Source organism: Corvus moneduloides, chromosome 13 (genome assembly GCF_009650955.1).
Source record: "Corvus moneduloides isolate bCorMon1 chromosome 13, bCorMon1.pri, whole genome shotgun sequence".
Taxonomy (NCBI): Eukaryota; Metazoa; Chordata; class Aves; order Passeriformes; family Corvidae; genus Corvus; species Corvus moneduloides.
Window position 1 is genome coordinate 14292134 of NC_045488.1, and position 18913 is coordinate 14311046.

The 18913-nt window shown below is 38.8% G+C and overlaps 1 protein-coding gene across 3 annotated transcripts in view; it reads left to right on the forward strand.

The window, feature by feature from the left end:
- RNF111 (ring finger protein 111) overlaps positions 1-18913 on the forward strand; it is a 44521-nt gene that overhangs the window by 16417 nt on the left and 9191 nt on the right. For all 3 annotated transcript variants that reach the window (XM_032123017.1, XM_032123015.1, XM_032123016.1), the window contains exons 3-10: positions 3036-3162; positions 4826-4989; positions 7545-7742; positions 8601-8920; positions 9737-9992; positions 11255-11606; positions 14251-14376; positions 15022-15148. In XM_032123017.1, the coding sequence (XP_031978908.1) occupies positions 3036-3162; positions 4826-4989; positions 7545-7742; positions 8601-8920; positions 9737-9992; positions 11255-11606; positions 14251-14376; positions 15022-15148 (1670 nt within the window). The remainder of the gene's footprint in view (positions 1-3035; positions 3163-4825; positions 4990-7544; positions 7743-8600; positions 8921-9736; positions 9993-11254; positions 11607-14250; positions 14377-15021; positions 15149-18913) is intronic.

An 18913-nucleotide genomic window follows, 5' to 3' on the forward strand; every position in this document is an offset into this window, starting at 1 on the left:
AGTATTGTATTTATTTCATTATAAAAGTTATATTCTGCTTAATAAAGTACTTTATTATGACAGATTTACTGTATTTGTGAGGTAAGGCCTGGAGGAGAGTATGTTTATATTTTTAAGGGAGGATTATAGTTTCAGACATGTTCAGATTTGGATTCAAGCATGTGCAGTTTATCCCTTCCCCTAGGGCAGCTGAGCATTCGGTTTCCATCATAAAACAGGCTTTTAAAAGAGGGGAGAGAACTTACATAAAGAAGTTACTGATCATTTTTGATTATTAGTCACATACAAAACTTAATTACTAATGGTTATTGAAAGCTCTGAATGGGAGATGCAAAACTTGCAAGCTGAAATTTGGTGTCTTGCATGCACTATAAAATATTATTTGTGGCTCTGAGAAGGGAAAAAACACCCCAAATTCTGTGGAAATTAATGAAGTTCTTGCTGTTATTTTCAGGAGAAGTTTTGTTTTTAAGTAGCTCACTTAAAATGCAGACTGAGTCAGTGGTGGCCCAAAGGCTAATTTACTCACAAATAGCTAGATTATAATTTGCTTACTGTGTTCTGTGATTCAGAAGATGACAGAGAGAAATAACGTATGCCTGCAGGAGGATGATTTTCTGTTTGTTTTGTAGCCATAGGTATTATTCTGAAAGTAGTACAAAATACGTCTCTTACATCTGCGTAACTCTTTTGCCGTCAACAGTCCAGACTCCTCTTCTTGATGGGAGGTAACCTTCAAGAACTACAGGGTTAGTATAGTTAACACTGTCATTATACAGATTTAGCTGGCTTCTTACAGCTTCAGTCATTTGAATGATACATTGATCAGGAAGGTATTAATGCTTTAAATTTTGCTTAAAGTTCTTTACAGACAGAAGATGACTGGTCAGTGACTGGTATGTGCTAAAAGAGAAAAGTAAATTATACCTTATCGTGGTGGACTATATAAAACAATTGAAGAAATATTTATGTAGTTTAGAGTGGTTGTTTTTATGCTTTATTTTGAAGAAAGCATTAGTTCTTTGTATAGGAAAGTACTTCATGGGGTGAAAACCTCATCAGTTTGTGCTTTTGACTTGGGAAGGTGTTTTTAGAAGCATGAACAGTAGGAAATTGCATATGTCTGAACCATGTCTATGCTATATTCTACTTGGAGCAACTTCTACTGTTTTCCTAAAGATTTTCTTTGTTATTTTGGAAGTTGTAAGACCTGTTCATTCAGTACCAGTCCTGATGTTTTCTACAGTCTGATTTGCGTAGTCAGTAAAATCACATCTGAACTAAAGGTGTGCTTAAAAAAAAAAGGGATTGAGTAAAATGAGCTTTCAAACCTTGAGAAAGGTATCTGAATTGTGTAGATATTCAGTTAAGAATTCCCTCTGGTTTTCATGAGCTAAGCTTGTGTCAGAATTTCCGAGGAGATGCACACTGTGAATTTCAGTATAGATCCACATGGCAGATGATTCTGTACTCAAGGAGAACTTGCTTGTTTTCTCAAGTAACAAAATCGTATTTAAGCCTAAATCTTTCTACTTTCGCATATGTCATAAATTTCAGTAAATACTGAGCCTGAGGACGTGTGGACTATATTTCAGAGAAGTGCAGGTTTGGAAGATAGAAGGACAAGTTGTGGATTTTTCTTAGTGACCTTTCCCCAGCTGCTTGGCTGGATGGTTTTGTCTGAGAGTAGCTAAGATAGTTTTGTGTAAGGAAGCTGTTGCTTGTTTGCCCATGATAGGCACAATGTTTACATTCTTCTGGATGTGATGATGGATTTAGCTGCTGCTTTTCACTCTGAGTAATTGGCCTTTCAATATTTTCAATTTTGGAATGTGATGATGTTTTTTAGACATTGCAGTATTTTCAGTTTTCCCCAAAATTTCCATGCAAGTTCTGAGAATTAATTTTGTTCCACACTACTTCCAATTGCTGGAGTTTTTTGCGTACCACTATTTGGAAGCATCACTCTTTACATCTTCAGTCAGCAATCTTTCTGGGATAAATATGGTCAGAAACAAAGGCCATTGGAAAATAGGTAATGCAGTTTGGGGTTTTTTTCAGAGCATAAAAACTGATAAAAATAAAAAAGGATAATCTCTCCCATCATGTAATTGGGTAAAGCAGATGAGAATAGTCGGTCCATACAGGATGGAAGTATTGACTTGAATGAGACCAAATTCTTGAAGCACTCCTTGAAGCAATTTGCAAAACCCAAAATGGTAGTTTGCAATTTCTAAGCTATACGGCTCATTTTTTTTAGGAAGTTCTTTTGTGCTCAGTGACTAATCCATAGCTCAGTTTAAGAATTGTAGGTAGCTCAGACTTGTCACTGCCAATGTTGCAGCTCTAGAGCAGTGTTTCATGTGTCTGCTTGTTAGGCTGGAACTTTAACCATCCTTCCTGAAGTGGAAGTTGTTTCCTATGAAAACTTGTCTCTTCTGTAGGGTTTTTGTTGAGGTTTTTTATCATTCTTAGTTTCATTTTATCTTTCTCTGTCTAGTACAGATTGTGAATGCCACAAGATGTCTAGATACAAAGACGTTTATAAACACCAGGGGATTAATTTTGTTGTTGGTATAAACTAGTTGGTGCATAATTTTTCTTCTGTTGTCAATGCTTAGCTTGAGATTGATACCTATAAAAACACTTAAAAAAAAGCTATTAGTGATAACACACCACTGCTGCTTTGCTAGCTTGGAAATGTTTTGTATTTTTATATTAAATGACTGGATTTTCGTGGTGTTACAGATAATAAAATTCACTGTAATTGCTTTCAATGCTTGCAATGCAAGCTTGCATACCTACCCCACACTCAGTCTTCTGTCTCCTTACTTCATTTTGCTTCAGTATTTACAGCAGAATTGCTTCTTTTAATAATTAGGTCATGTATTTGACAGTTGCACCTAAGGTTTTGACATACACCATGGAATCCTCTGCCTACATATATTTTAAGTCTATGAAAAACAGTCTCTTTTAGTGACAGTTCCTGAGATAAAGGGAGTATATAAACTTTCTTCTTCCTTTTTCCTCATCAGGAAGTATCGATGAAGATGTTGTGGTGATTGAAGCGTCCTCCACTCCCCAAGTCACTGCTAACGAAGAAATAAATGTTACCTCAACAGATAGTGAAGTGGAGATTGTCACTGTTGGTGAAAACTACAGGTGAGATTTGCATTTCTTTGTAATAATAAAGTGTTGCTTGTCTCCAGGTTTGTTCCAATGCTTTGTGCCATTAAAAGCCCATAAGGTAAAGTCACTGGAGTTCTAACCAGAATGCACAGTATGCATTTTTGATTAAAAAAACCAAAACAAAACCCGAACAGTAACAAAAACCCCCAATCCTAAACCCCCAAACAAAGTAAGGACAAAAACCCCAAAGCACAGCTTTGCCAAAGCTAGAGAATTCGGCTAATCTGGAGTTGTTGAGGTGGCTCTATTAGTGTGATTGATGTGCAGAATTTGGGGGAAGCAAAGCTATGCAGTGAGATCCTAGAGAGAGCATGTGTAGGCTGAGTTGACTATCTAGGGATTAGCTGAGCATTTCTCAGGAAAGCAGCCTACTTTTTTGAAGCTGCTGCTGTATGTGCTTTCCTGTTCTTCCATGAATATCTGGAGGTTTTGTTCCATGTTTTCAGATTTTACAGAATCAAAGTGGAGTTCCTTGAAGAAAGGTTTGAATTTGAAGTTATCTAAAGCCAAATGCTTTTAAAAAATAAATAGCTTTGTATATTCCTAGCATCAATAAGACATGTTTTCTGTAATAGCCTTAAGACTTGAAAAAATTAATTCTTTCTTCCCTCACCTTCTGCAATGCTACAGCCAAAACAGCAGTAGCTCCATGGTGATTTGTGCAGTGGGTTTTGTTTGTTTTTAGTGAAGTCATTCCTTTTTCTTCACATTTTCCCCTTCTAAATTTCTGAAGTCTGAGTACATTGTTTTTCCAAATTGGAAAATAAGAGCCACTTGATTTATGTAAATACTGGAAAGTCAAAGTTTTTTGAGAGTGAAATGATAAATACAATACTGTAAAAATATTGTTCCCTTAATTAAAGACTGTATCCTCCAAAGAGGATATACACTCCAGAGATCATTGTCTTGAATGTTTGGGTTTGTATGGCTAAATTGAACAGAATGGGTGCTGAGTGTTATAATATAGAGATAAAACCATCCCTTCCTTAGGTGTGGTTACAGGCTTAGGATCTCCTCAAGCCACATTTCATTTTAGTTAGAGCATCACAAAAAGCTATGTTTGTTCTCCAAAGAGGGGAAGCAAAATATTAGTGAGAAGTCAAGAGATTTTGTACTGTCAAGACATTTTAGGAATTTGAAGTATAGAAATTATCCTCTGAAAGTACTCTGTCGCAAGTTAATGTGCAAAAGTACTTAATGTTTACAGATTTTGTCTTTGTAGTCCTGTCATCATTTATAGACCTGCTGTTCCAGACTGCATAGGAGTAGTATAGGATTTGGAGACTCTTCATTTACTGTTTACAAAGCTAGAACAACTTCAGCTATAGTTGCTGCTTGGCTTGGTTGTGGGATTTCACAGTGAATTTTTTTTTTTTAAGGTAGCTGTTTGCACATGGGACATGGTTTAAAGATCTTTAAACTTTCGGTGCTGGGCATTTGCTGTTACGTTCTCTGCTAAAGGCTGCAAAAGTGTTCATAAGTGCATTTGGTGAAAGTGGAGTCACAGGGTATCTCAATGTAACAAAATGCTTTTCTAATAATAAAAAAACTCCCAGTAGCTTGTCAAACATGCAGAGAAGAAATTAATAACGGCAAGATGTAGGCCAGTAGCTGAGGTGTGTTACCCTTTGTTAAGGTCTCGTTCTGCTCTTGGACACTCGAGATCACACTGGGGCCAGAGCTCCAGTTCCCACGCTGCCCGGCCTCCGGAGCAGCGATCCCGAAGCAGGATCTCCACAGTCATTCAGCCCCTGAGGCAGAACGCAGCTGAAGTCGTGGACCTCACCGTGGATGAAGATGGTAAGTTGCATTGTCAGAGAAATCTCTTCAGGAGCAGGATGGGCAGTGTAAGGGCACTGGAGTTAATTGCATCAGATATAAGGTACCCTTCTATGAAGATGTCTGATTTCCAAGCCTGTCAGAAAATCCTCTTGTGCCTTTCCTTTCAAAATTAAAAGTTTAGCTATTTTCAGTGGGTTTTTTAGATCTAAAGATACAGTTTTTCTTCCAAAGCTGCCTTGGGTGTGTGTCTGAGGGCTGACTCACCAGGCAGAAATTACAGAACAGGTTGGAACTACTTCTTGAAAAATATGCACTTACTTCAATACAGCACTATAAAAGGAAAGTCTATCATTGCCTATGCTTTGAAATAGTGACTGTTCTTTCAGGCCTTGAAGTAAAAATAACTTTTAAAAAAAGAAAAAAGCCCAACCCTAAACTAGTAAAATGTGTTACGTTTCTGAAGCTGTAACCTTTCATTGGTTCCTAACATTAAAACTACTGACACTTAGTAAGTCTATTCCTGCAGAAAATCATAAGAGCAACTTCCAGGTATTATCAAAAAATTGAGAGAAGGAAAAACTGAAGCTCATGTACATTTTGCACATTTATATTTGTAGATGGTGGTGGTTTGGGGGATTTCTTTGGTGCATGTTATTTGTAATGTGAGCAGAAGTTTTGTCCTGTTATGGTTCTGTCCCTGAGTGCATTGCAAGCTTAGTATGTTGCAATATCTTATTCTTCAAGTTGTCTTGATTTTTGGGGTGGGTTGGAGAGTTGTAAAGGCTTGAGAATAGTTTTGGTTGGTTAATGGCTTTTAAGGAAGAGGATGAGTTGATGTACAGATTATTTTCTTTATGTATTTACTGTGAACTGCTCTTACCCAACAGCTCTACTGTTGAAGGGGTGGGGTGTAGGTTTCTATTGCTTTAATTTAGTCTTAAAATTCATATTATAGAATTTAGTCTTATATTCAGAAACCAAGTTATTTTTAAAATTCACTTCTGTAATGTGTGTGTTAAAGACTAGCTGTTTCTCCCGCCTCCTAGAGGAAATGTCTAAGATGAATCTTCCAGGATTTAGGGAATATTATTTTGGGGTTTAAGCATCAAATTTCACGCATGAATTAGTGTAAAATGATCAGACTTCTGAATTAATACTGTTATAAGGCAGCTGTGCAGTTTATCCCAACTTCACTTACTTCATCAAAGATACTGGTCTTAAAACTTGGCTGGCTGCTTCCCTGAGCATAAGGATCCTATCTCCCATCTGTCTTCCTGGGTTCATGTCTGTGCAGTGTGTTAAGAAATGCAGTTTCTCTTAGCTAGTAATTTGAGATGGACCAAGCCCTCTGTTTTTCACTGGTTTGGGCAGGGGAGAATCAGAAGTGTCTGTAGGGCTGGTGGTGAAAGTCTCAGGCTGGTGGGGTACCTTGGCCTGAGGGAACTCAGTGTGGCCACTGACCTGGGGACTGGCTGATCACTTCTCATTGTAGGCTATACAAAGTTGCTCTTGTTTTCTGAATTTAAACATTAATATGTGTCTCCCAAAATGTCCTTAAAATAAATAAAATTAGTATATTGGAATGCCACATTAAAAGTGAGAGGAATTTAAATGTAGGTATCAGGTCATGTTTTTTTAATATGATGAGTTGGAAGACTTGCAAGAGAAGATATATTTATTCTTTTGCTCGCTGAGTTGCTGATACTCCTACTAGATATAGAGAGAAATCTTGAAAGCTACTCATATTTTATTTTGAGACTTTGTGTAAGGGAAGTATTTGAAGTTTTTTGATGCCTTTTTTCCCCCCTGATTTCCATGCAGACGTTTTTACTAAAAAAACCTGAGTGGTTTCTGATAATTTTCCCTTGATGGTATCTCATATTCTTGGTCATTACTTAAGAGAAATTTTGAACTTAAAGTCTTTTTCAAAACTAAATTTTAATTATGCCACCAAATATAGTTTTAAATTTTAACTTGTTTATGATTATTTGGTAAAGGACAAGACACATCAAGTATTTTGGATTTCCAGGATATATTGCTCACTGTTAGCTTTGCACTGTGTAATATGAACAGGTATCTACCTTTAAGAGAAGGTAATCTGCTTTTAACATGTGTTGAGACTAGAAACCAAGCTTATCTTGCTAAAGCCTTTAGTACTATGCGTCTGGAATGATTGAAGTTTGTAAAGTAGTACTGCTAGTTCAGATGTTATGCTGTTCTTGGTGAGTGATCTAGAAGTTTTTCTGTTCTTTGTAGGCAGTAAAAAGTTCTAAGGATAACATATATATGGATAATTATCCAGTAAATAAAACTTAAATGTCAGATTTGATTGAGAATTGATTTTATGTTAATTATTAAAATTTGAGTAGATGTAAAAAAAAAAAAAAAGAGAAAATAATTTAAATTTTCTTTCCACACACAAGCCTTGTCAGGTTTTTGTGTTCTTTCTTAGCTTCTGGCAAGGCCAGAATTGAGAATGTCTTGTAAAATAGTTCAAAAGCAGCAACAACAATAAAAAAAAACTCAGCAGATTTTAAAGCTTTAAGAACATGAAAGCTCTTCTATTTCACTAGAGCCGACAGTTGTGCCAACCACATCAGCTCGAGTGGAGCCGCAGGTTGTGAGTTCTGCTTCCACTACCAGCTCCAGTACGTCTACCTCAGAGCAGGCCTCTGATGCAGCTCCAAACGTCTCCACCAGCCAGCCCTCTGCAGCACCAGAGACCACTCCCAGTCTCCCCAGTGGCAGCACTGCTGGTACTTCAGCTGGAGGTACAGAATAAGAACTTTGAGCTGTTGTGTTGCCTCTGAGTACAAAGGAGGTAGAGGAAGTTAATCAGCATTCTCTAAATCAAGTGCCATGTGAACTTTTAGTACTGAACCTAACAGTAATAAGCTGAAAGGACAGGAATGTGAAAAAAATAATTGATTTCTCCATAAAGATACAGGAAATTTGCTGGAGCCCTCTGCTTTTGCCTGTTGGAATGATTTGGTTATATATAACAAACCACATCCTTGCTTTTTGAGGCGGTGGAATGTAGTTCACTGGTAATTAAGCCTCCCATTGCAGTATGTTACAGAGATGTTTTTTTAATGTGTGTTGTAAGGAAGTGAAGGATGTATCTAGATTCCTTGAGTGTATCTCCTGCTCTGGATCACCTGCTGGGAGCACATTTATACAGACCTGTATAGAGCTGTATATACAGGGAGCACTCATGACCTCACTGAAACAAAGCTGCCCTGTCTGCAAATGAGTTGAGGGACAATAAACCTGAGTGGATGACAGTTGCACAGAAATTTGAGGTCTCTGCACACTAACCACAGGAACAATCTTCCCTCCTTTCCCTGCTGATGACATGCGTTAAATTTGTGGAATAAGGCAAGTGTCAGTTCATGTACTCCACTGGTTGCCACGAGTACTTCCACCTGAACCATTCAGTTGTGGTTCATTTGGCAGGTATAGCTAAATCTTAGTTTTTGTATCTAGTTTGTTTTGTTATAGTCTAGATCTGGTTTTCAACTGGTTAAATATTTAATCATGAGGTACAGGGTGTTTCTTTCTATTTAAGATGCTGCTTTACACCTTTACTAGTTTCTTTCACTTCAGTATTAACTTTCTTTCTCTTCAAGATGAAATGAGAAGAGCTGCATCTAATTCGACACTGGAAACTGGCCCTCCGGCCATGCCAAGGCTACCATCGTGCTGCCCCCAGCATTCTCCTTGTGGAGGACCTTCACAGACTCATCATGCATTGGGGCACCCACATACAAGCTGCTTTCAGCAGCATGGCCACCACTTCCAGCACCACCACCACCACCACCACAATCCTCACCCAGCTGTCCCGCTATCTCCTTCGTTCAGTGATTCCAGCTGCCCTGTGGAAAGGCCTCCCCCCGTGCCTGCCCCATGTGGAGCAGGCAGCAGTTCTGGCACCAGTTACCACGAGCAGGCATGTTTAATCCTTGTGACTCACCATCACACCTTGTGACTTGGGATTTCAAGTTGTTCCAGATAAGAGAGAATAGGATAGGATGCTGAATTATAAATTACTCTCTTGCTCTGCATCAGACATTATAGAAGGGAACTAGAAGGAAAAATTGAACTATAATATATGTATGAACACAAAACCCTGAAATTTTATGGGAAGACAATCCTACAAGTAACCATTGACAGCTGACTTCTTGATGGCTGCAAGATGAGTATCTGCATAGCAAACCAAACATAGTTACCTTGAAATATTCTGCCCATCATAGCAGTTTTGCAATGCAAATTGTTGAGCTGCTTTGAGGGAAGAAAAATATCAAGTCTAATGTTCTGTATATAAGAAGTATAAAAGAGTTGCTCCTCTAAAAGCATTGGTTTTTAAGACCTTTTCAGTAATTAAATCACGGATTTAAAACAATACAGTCATAAGAAAGAACAGTACTGTGGTAACTTAAATTACAATATGCAGAACTCTCAATCTTTTTTATCTATTGTTGTAGGGGTTTTTGTTGGGGTTTTTAGTTTGGTTGTGGGGGGGGGTGTTTATTTTTCACAGAATCTATTGTAATGACGTTAGTCTCTCACCAGATTCAAGAATTTAGGAATAAGCAATGTTAACAATATTTAAAAAATGGTTTAGTCAAGCCTTAAAACTTCAAAATTTGGATCCCAGTTGCTTGTGATAGTATTTATTTTTATTTTTTTTAAAAGTGATATTTGAGCGTAACTTTGCTTTCAGTGTCTGAAGAGTTGCTTGAAAAAAGATGGTTTGTTTCTGCAGCAGGCATTGCCAGTAGACTTAAGCAGCAGTGGTATCAGAAGTCATGGAAGCGGTGCTTTCCATGGAACATCTGCTTTCGATCCGTGCTGCCCTGGCTCTTCGTCACGCACGACGCTCTACGGGCACCAGGCGGGCGCTGGGCCCAGCCAGTCGCTGGCGATAGACGGGTACGGATCGGGCATCGTGGCACAGCCTCAGCCGCAGCCGCCGCCCCAGGCATCGCTCTCCTCCTGCCGCCATTACATGCATTCTCCTTGTAAGTACTGCTGGCACAGCTGCCCTGGCAGCGTGGGAAACACCTCCTGCCTGCTTGCATTGATCCTAGAACTGGCCTAGCAAAACATGGATTAAGAAATAATATAAACAGCTCATCTTACGCAGGGGGTTTGAACAGGATCAAGGTAAAGTTAAAATATTTTCTTCTGAGTGACCATAATAGCATTGAGAGTTCAAAACTGTATTTACTATGAAAATATTTTTTGTGTCCATTGTATTCTAGCACTGGCTTTTTATTTACTTTTCCTTGGTTGTGGTCCCTTGTCCCATACTCAGAGTGAGATCTGCTTTAGAAGAATAATTTCTTTGATTGTGATTTCTTATTTTGGATTTTATTGTCTCTATAGAATAGTGAACCTGGAAAGGGGGGAGGGGATTGAATTTTAAAAATTAAACAACAAATGTAAAGTAAAATTGGAAGGGGATTCTCCCCTTCTACTCCTCTCTCATGAGACCCCACCTGGAATACTGCTTCAGGTTTGGGCTCCTCAGCACAAGAAGGACAAGCCTGTTGGAGTGAGTCTGTAGGGAGGACCATGAAAGTGCTCAGAGGGTTGGAACACCTCTGCTGCAGGGACAGGCTGAAAGAGTTGGAGTTGTTCGGCCTGGCAAAGAGAAGGCTCTGGGGAGACCTTATAGCACCTTCCAGTGTCTAAAGGGGCTCTAGGAGAGCTTAAGAGGGACTTTTGACAAGGGCATGTAGTGATAGGAAAAGGGGGAATGGCTTTAAACTGGAAGAGAGTAGGTTTAGATTGGGTTTAAGGAAGAAATTCCTCCCTGTGAGGGTGGTGACACTGTGGCACAGCTTGCCCAGAGAAGCTGTGTTTGCCCCATCCTTGGAAGTGTTCAGGGCCAGGCTGGACATGGCTTGGAGCAGCCTTGTCTAGTTGAAGGTGTTCCTGTCCATGGCAGGGGGTTGGAACAAGGTAATTTTTAAGGTCCCTTCCAACCCAGACCTTTCCATGCACCTTTTCCAGTGTGTATCACACAGATTTTTTGTTTTGTTTTGTTTTTTGCCAGTATTGGAAAACAGAATGCTTTTGGCTGCAGAAAATACAGGTTTCTTGGAGGATATATTGCTAGAATCACTTTATTTAAAAATTGCATAAACACATATTGCCATGTTGCCACAGTTTAAATGGGTGGAATAATACTGAAACACCTGTGTGAAGATACTTAAAATAAATTTAAGTCAAAACCTTCAATTGACCAAATTAAAAGCACCTGATGTTTTCATTGCAGATGCTTCCTTGACCAGACCTCTTCACCATCAAGCTTCTGCATGTCCTCACTCTCATGGAAATCCTCCTCCACAGCCACAGCCTCCACCTCAAGTGGATTATGTTATCCCTCATCCAGTGCATCCCTTTCATCCTTCAATCTCCTCTCATGCGTCTTCTCATCCTGTTCCACCTCCACCACCAACTCATCCCTTAGCCAATGCAGCTGCTCCAATACCACAGCATCTCCCTGCAACACACCAGCCTATATCCCATCACATCCCTGCAACAGCACCTCCAGCACAGAGGCTACATCCTCATGAAGTGATCCAGAGGATGGAGGTCCAGAGAAGAAGAATGATGCAACATCCAACGTATGTCACAAATGTACTCAGAACAATATCTAAACATATAATTAATTTCTCTCAGCCTTGTAAAATGTTGCATGTGAATCTCAAACTGTTAATTGCATGGTTAGGACCTGTTAGTGTTAAACCATGGTAAGAAGTGTCTTTACAAATCATCACAGTCGCGTGAGCATTAGGACTGATCCTGCTCTGTTATATCTCTCAGTAGTGTCTCCAGGTAAGGCGTGAATGGGGCATGGAAGATAAGGGGAGCTTGTTTCTCTTGCCCTTTACTCATCCTCTGCATACTAAGCAGGAATTCTTTTCAAGCTGGACAGCCTGGAGGGTACATCATAAACTCTGGTCAAATGTTCCTTGACAGCATGTTTTGCCTTGTTGATGCAGTTAAGATTCTTTTTATGTAACTAATACTTTCAAATGAAATGAATAGATTATCATAAGGGACCATTTACCGGGTTTAATTCCTATTAGAGACATGTATTTACTGCACCTTTTGCTTTCGAAGAGGAGACTGAGAATGTGATCAATGTTGAAATGTAGCTTTGGTGATACTAAGACATGCTACTGTTGTTGCTTAACTAGATTGTTGATACTAGTATCAATGGATAGCAGGTCAGTAGTAGCTTTGTATTCACAGAGTGGCTGAACTTGTTTGAATTTTGGAGGTAATGTGTTTAAATATCTAAGAGAATTCCAAGAATGAGCTCTCTAGTTGTTGCTCCTAACTTTGTTATACAAATTTGACTCATAACTAACTTAAAACTCGTTTAGAAGTTAATGCTTAAAGAGAATTCTTCTTTAACTGCAACTTTTGAGGCAGTTTCCAGGTTATTTATATAAATATCTGTAGGCAGTAACTGCCACAAATGGCACATAAGAGAAGCCAGTGGCTGTGAGACAGCAAGATAGCATTTTAAGGAAAAATAATAGTGCTAGCTATCTTATCAGATCTGGAAGTTTTCCAGTAGTTTGGGGACTGGAGTTGTGAATATTGGCATTTCTTAGCTTAGTGAATTTCCTTTCTATGTATAGAAATTGTAGGCAAATGTTGATAGGTTGTTCCTTGACATTCTCTCTGAAGTCACCAGTCTCGGGTCAGACAGTGCCAGTTTGCTCAGTGACATTTCTCCTCTTATAGTTTGGCTTGTAACTGTATAGAATTGTTCTGCTCTTGGTCTTTTTTTTTCCTCTCTCTAATTCTCATTCAAATTATGTGCAAAATCAATCTTGAAATTATCTTGGCCCAGCCTCCTGTAAATCAGATTATACTGACAGCCAGAAAGTGGTGTATATTGCTCTGTTACCGAATACAGACTTGAGGCTGCCAGCAGGCTTGCAGTTCCTTCAGTTCTGTGTCCTGGAATCTTGAAGTGTTCTTAACATGTTGTTTCATCCTTCATTTCTACACATAACCTAAGGGATAATACCTTGTATACTTCCTGTCCAACAATATAGGACCTTTTCAGGATTGCAAGTAGAGATTGGTTAGTCTCCTCTTCTCACTGTTGTGTCTCAAATGTGAGTGCAACAGCTGTAACTTCCTTAGGGTTGTGGAATTGTCCCTAAATGTGCGGACGGCACCTGTATCAAGGTGCACTGCATTTGTATAACTGCATTTGTATATGGGCTTTCTGTTTAATTTTTATCTAATTACCCACCCATAAAGATTGTGGGATGGACAGCCTAGGAGTTTCACATTTATAAATTATTTCTGTAATTTAAAGATGTTTCTTTTAGATTAAGACTCAGTTTAGGGAAAATGAGGCGCTTTCCCCGCGCTTTCCCCGCGCTTTCCCCGCGCTTTCCCCGCGCTTTCCCCGCGCTTTCCCCGCGCTTTCCCTCCTTTTTCTTTTTTTTTTTAATGTGTTCTTCCAGATTTTTTCCCCATAATTACTTGATTAGAATAGTTTGCTGTTAAGTACATTTTTGCCTCTCTAGACATGGAAATTTACAAAATGTCTGGTCTACTTCATCAAGTAGTTTAAGGTGGTACTGAACCTGGAGAATGTATCCTGCTTTTGGTAAAATCCAAGTTTTTAGGTTGAATAATAAACCATCCTTTCTGCATTGAAAGCAATGGAAAGAAAAATCCTAATCAATTTCTTTCTGTGGTAAAGTAACAGAAATCAGCCAGCAAGGTTTTTTTTTCAAATCCATAGTTGTTCTGCAGCAACTGGCATGGAGAAAAACTGTGTGCTCTTATTACCTGAGCTGTGATGCAAACATGTTTCAAGGAAAATGTCCTCTGATTAGTGTATTAAGTTTCCCCTAATTACTTTTGCTGGTATCGTTTTACTAGAAATAATCTGCTGCAGACCTGTGAATGGCACCAAATCTGAACATGATTGTCATGTGGCCCTCACTTTCCTACCTGCTCGCTGAGGTTGGGATTAAACACTTTGTCAGGCTCTGTAGTCGTGTCTGCCAAGTGAAGGGCAGATCACTGTAGCTGAAGCTGGCTTTGAATACGAAATCTGTGTTAAAATTAGTTTGTAACTTATATCTAAAGTGGAAATTAAAATACTGCATGGGGAGCTTCTTATTTTAAAGGCACTGTAGTAGCTCAGTCTGCAACATTTTTGTTATGGGTGTTGGTTTCTTCATACTAAAAAGTATGTGAAATTAATGGTGGCTGTTCTTTGTTGTTTAGACGCGCTCATGAGCGGCCTCCTCCACATCCTCACAGAATGCATCCCAATTATGGTCATGGGCATCACATCCATGTGCCTCAGACTATGTCTTCCCATCCTCGACAGGCTCCAGAGAGATCTGCCTGGTGAGTAATCAGACACTGTTTGAGCTCTTGGGGCTCAGGACAGGAGACCATAATGTGCTGATCAGTGCTGATAATGCTGGCTGTGGTTTTAAAAGGTGCTGTATGTACCTGTAGTTTAAAGTTTGTAGATGTTGATATGACTTGGAAATACTGCTTTGAGTACTCAATATCTTAAATATATTTCTAGTGTTTTTTAAGGTTTGGAGTTACAGGCTAGTATGTTCTTTCCCCTCTTTGTCCGAACTTATTTACAATTGCATCAGGCCCACTTATGAAGCATGCACTTAAGTTCAACAATATATTTATTATTTAAAAAAATACTCTTGGCCATTAGTGAAGAGGTGCATGAATGTCGACTGCGGCTCCCACAGCATGTGCTGCAGAGAAGACTCCACGTGGATAATATTACTGGGCACAATAAATGTGGAGTTGTCTCTATTTTTTTCATACTAAATCTTCACAGCTTTTTTAAAAAGAACTTTTACTTACAGGAGGATTCTTTAGCAAAGTTTAAATATGGTTAAAAAAAATTCTTGCGTGAAACTGTTGTAGCTGTATTGTGTTGTAGGCTCTCCAAAGCAGTGGGATTGTACATAGGAGGCAAGCTGTTCCTTTACTGTAATGCCACTTTCATTCATGTGACAGGGAACTAGGAATTGAAGCTGGTGTGACTGCAGCCACTTACCCTCCAGGGCCCTTGCATCCTCACTTGGCCCACTACCATGCACCTCCTCGACTGCATCACTTGCAAATAGGGGCTCTTCCTCTAATGGTAAGGAGATAGCTTATGGAAAATTATGATCGTTGGTCACTATGATTTTGTTTGTCAGGAAAATGGGATGTGTCTACATTGCTGCAAAAGTGCTTCAACTGAATAAGAAAATATTTCACTGTGTCTGTCTGTGTGTTACTCCCAGCGAGGGAGCTTGAGCAGGCCCATTGTGTAGTGAGAGAACAGTATAGGGACATCTACATTTCTAACTTCAGCTCTTGTAAAATGAAACATACTTGAATTAAATTGTCACTTGCATTGCAATGCATTGACCCTCTGCATCTGATTTTTAAAGTTCAGATTATTCTTTATTGAGTTTTGGATTATTAAAGGTACCAACTTTCCACCCAGTGCATGAGTATTAGCACTGATTCTTTCTTTTTAAGGTGTGTATACACACAGTTAGAATTCCAGATAGAGATTTGATTGTCTTCAAATAATATGTTATTCATCAACCTAATTCTATGTGATAAAGTATATGATTTTGTAGCATGAAGTGTTACAACCTGCAGGAAGTGTGAGGGTAAGATAGTCCCCCTGTTAAACATCATTTTTGTAGTATGCAGTAGAAAAAACCAAAACAAACCAGCATATCTTTACTCTTGTTACAAAGTATTGTTTTTGAAAGAATGCTTACAGGTTTAGTTAAAATTTTTTAAAATTTTGTTTAATGAAAATTCACGGAGAAACAAATTTAGTTTAACTGAGTATATTTAGTGTTTCTGTGTGGTCAAGCAATAATGTTTAATCCTCTTAAAGCTAGTTAATCTAATCAAAATTGTGAGATCATCTGTAAATGAATGCTAAAATTATAATTTAAAAAAACCCTGCAAGTCTCATCCTTTCAAAATTTCTCTGTTAGTAGCCTGAATTGACATCTGGGGCTTGAACTGTAAATTTACAACCAAACTCTAGTAACTGTCTCCAGTCTGGTCTTGCATTGCGTGTTCCTCACTCTTTAACTACCAGATGTGATAATCCTTAAGTACCTCCCTGATACATGAGAGTTGGTTGTTCTTGGATGCTGCTTTCATATTTAGCACAGACTTTCTAAAGCAGTCTGTAGATTTTGATATTTTAGTGTAGCTAATGAGATTCTTCTTGCATAACTGTCTCCTGTGTGTCATCTCTTCAAATTAAGTTTTTCTGCATTCTTCAGTTAGGTGTCTGCTTTTTCAAGTGGATGAAAGATGGCTTTACTCTCTCACGTTGATTTCATGTGTTGTACTGTAACAGATAACATCAGCTGCTTTAGCTTCCCTCCTAACAGTTCAGGGAACTGTAGTTGTGTTAGGAGGCAACAAGTTAAACCTGTGCCTCTTTTAGCTCGTTTTCTGTCAGAGCTAGTAAGTCATCTGTGGGATTTACTTCAATTGTCACCATGAAGTTTCTAGAAACTTAGGAGTTGTGATGATCCTCATATTACAGTGTGATGAGAAACTTCTAATTGTATTTTAATTGGGGTGTTCCTGCAGCTAAAATGTAAAATACATAAGCAGATAGTTGGCACCCTACTCTTTTTCATCTTTTTAGCAGTAGAAGAGAAGAAAACTATGATAGAGAACGTTCAGAAGTATTTCCTGAATGTGTGATAAAATATTTTAGGGATTTCTGCTCTTCTGCTTGGTAACTACAGTTTCTAATTGGTAAAAGTGGCAGATGATATAAGGGTCTTTAAGTCTACAGAAATTTGTGCAAGTGTTTATGTAGGGATATTTGATCCTTATAACAGTAATTAATGAGTCGCTGAGTGAAACTGAAGTTGTTTGTGTTTTGAGGCTTTGCACACACTGCACTGACAGCATTTTGTATCATGAACAGACTGCTCTAAGCAGCACTTCCTCAGGTGTTTGGGATGTGGTTTGAACCCCGCTGTGATCAGATTGAGCGTTACGGCTTTGAAGTTGTGTAGAGTCTTTGACTAATTTTAAGTGTATTCACACACTAGAAGAACATGAAGGCAGGTTAGAGCACTGCTAGAAGTTACATATACAATGAGTTCAAAGCATTACAAATGCCTTTTGATGACTCTACCCCTGCTATGGCAATAATGAAAGTCACAGGTTTTGTTCGCTTGTGTGTGAGAGTACAGCAGATCTGTCAGCAAAACTTATTTTGAACAGAGAGCAAGTAGTCAGTGAAGTTTTTCATCTAACAAACGACTGGATTTTAAACATAAGTGCTGTTTTAGGCAACAGATTATTTGTATCTGCCACCTGTTTTTTTCTTTGTAACTTTAGGAGTAGGGGTGGGAGAGGAGGGGCTGAACTGTGATTAGAGTCCCTCTGCGAAGTCGTTAATGTCCTAAGAAATGCTTCCTTCTTTACGTACAGAGGGTACTAAATAGAAGTTTCATGAGTCATATTCTTTGATGCAGATATCATAAACTATTCTCTTTTTTTTGAGAGGGGCTGTCTTTTAAAGTAACTGATGCAGTCACTCTGCTAAGAATTTCATTAATATTGAATCTGCTTTCTGAAATGGCTTGCAGCACAATTGGCAGTGTGCCTTTTTTATGTGGAGTACTGAAACCCCTTCAAACTACCACCAGACTGTAAAGGACGTAATGGATTATTTGGGCTTCAATGACATTAGTACTCTATCAGTTTCTGATTTTAATTAGATGTAGATGACCAAATCTTCATCTACTCAGTGCTGGAATGCAGACTGCAGTTTTAATCCTCAGGGAGACAAAATGATAAAAATATGTGGGGGAAGGTATTCAGCAGCTTTGACAGTCTAAATAGAGGGTTGGGGGAAAAAAAATCTCCTTTTCTACTAGTTTGGAAGAGATTTTTACCTGTTTAAGTGGTGTTTTAGGAGAAGTCCTAGATTAAAAGCGGTTAGGAAGAGCTTTCTTGATATCTATGTATCCAAGGGTCAGGCTGCTTCCCTCCTTGATTTAATATAATTACTTTGGGACCATAGCTTAGACTTTGTGTTCGCTACTGTTTTAAGGCCATATGTGTGCTGAGGAAAGAGCTGTTGAATGAAATCCATTCTGGACAAATACCCATTCTGCTAACTGATCATTTTAAGGAAGACTCAAGTGAAGATCAGTGCATGGCATAACTAATGAAACATTAGACAAGAAGGATGCAGGACACAAAGGCTTTTTATCTGTTCCTCTGTTCTTCTCTGATACCAGTGTTTGTTGTTAGATGCCACTTCTATTTCTGTTTACTCTGGCTTCCTTTGGCTGCTCTTTTGCCGCTGTTAATGAAAGGCTTTTTGACTTGGGGTTCTGGCACTGTTTACCACATCAGGGTGGGCAGGATGGCAATTTCTGTAATTCATTATGGTGTACGGTGTTCAGACTCTTGACTCTAGCTGCTTCTGCCCTTTTGAGTAGTCTGTTGAATGTGAATTTCAGGGTAGTGGTGGGGGAATTATTTGGACTTTGTAGTTTGCTAGGTATGGTGTAATAAATATCTCTAGAGTTGATGCAAGCTTTGAGAAGATTCCTTAATTTATCTGTGAACCTGCAGCTTCTCAGTCTGAGGGAGATCTTTGGATCATATTTTAAAAGAACCAAAACCCCAAACAAACAACCCCCCCGAAGCAACAAACAAAACAACAAAAGCCCCACACAAACCCCAAGCAAACCTAAAGTTTCTTATGGTACCTTAATCATTACTCTCAGGTGTTTCACATCCAGCTTTCAATATGCTGTGCCCCCTTTTTCTTCTATTGCAGAGCCTTACTGTTTTGTTCCTTTACGTGTGGATTGATTCAGTGTGTCTGAGGCTGTCTTTACACTTAGCT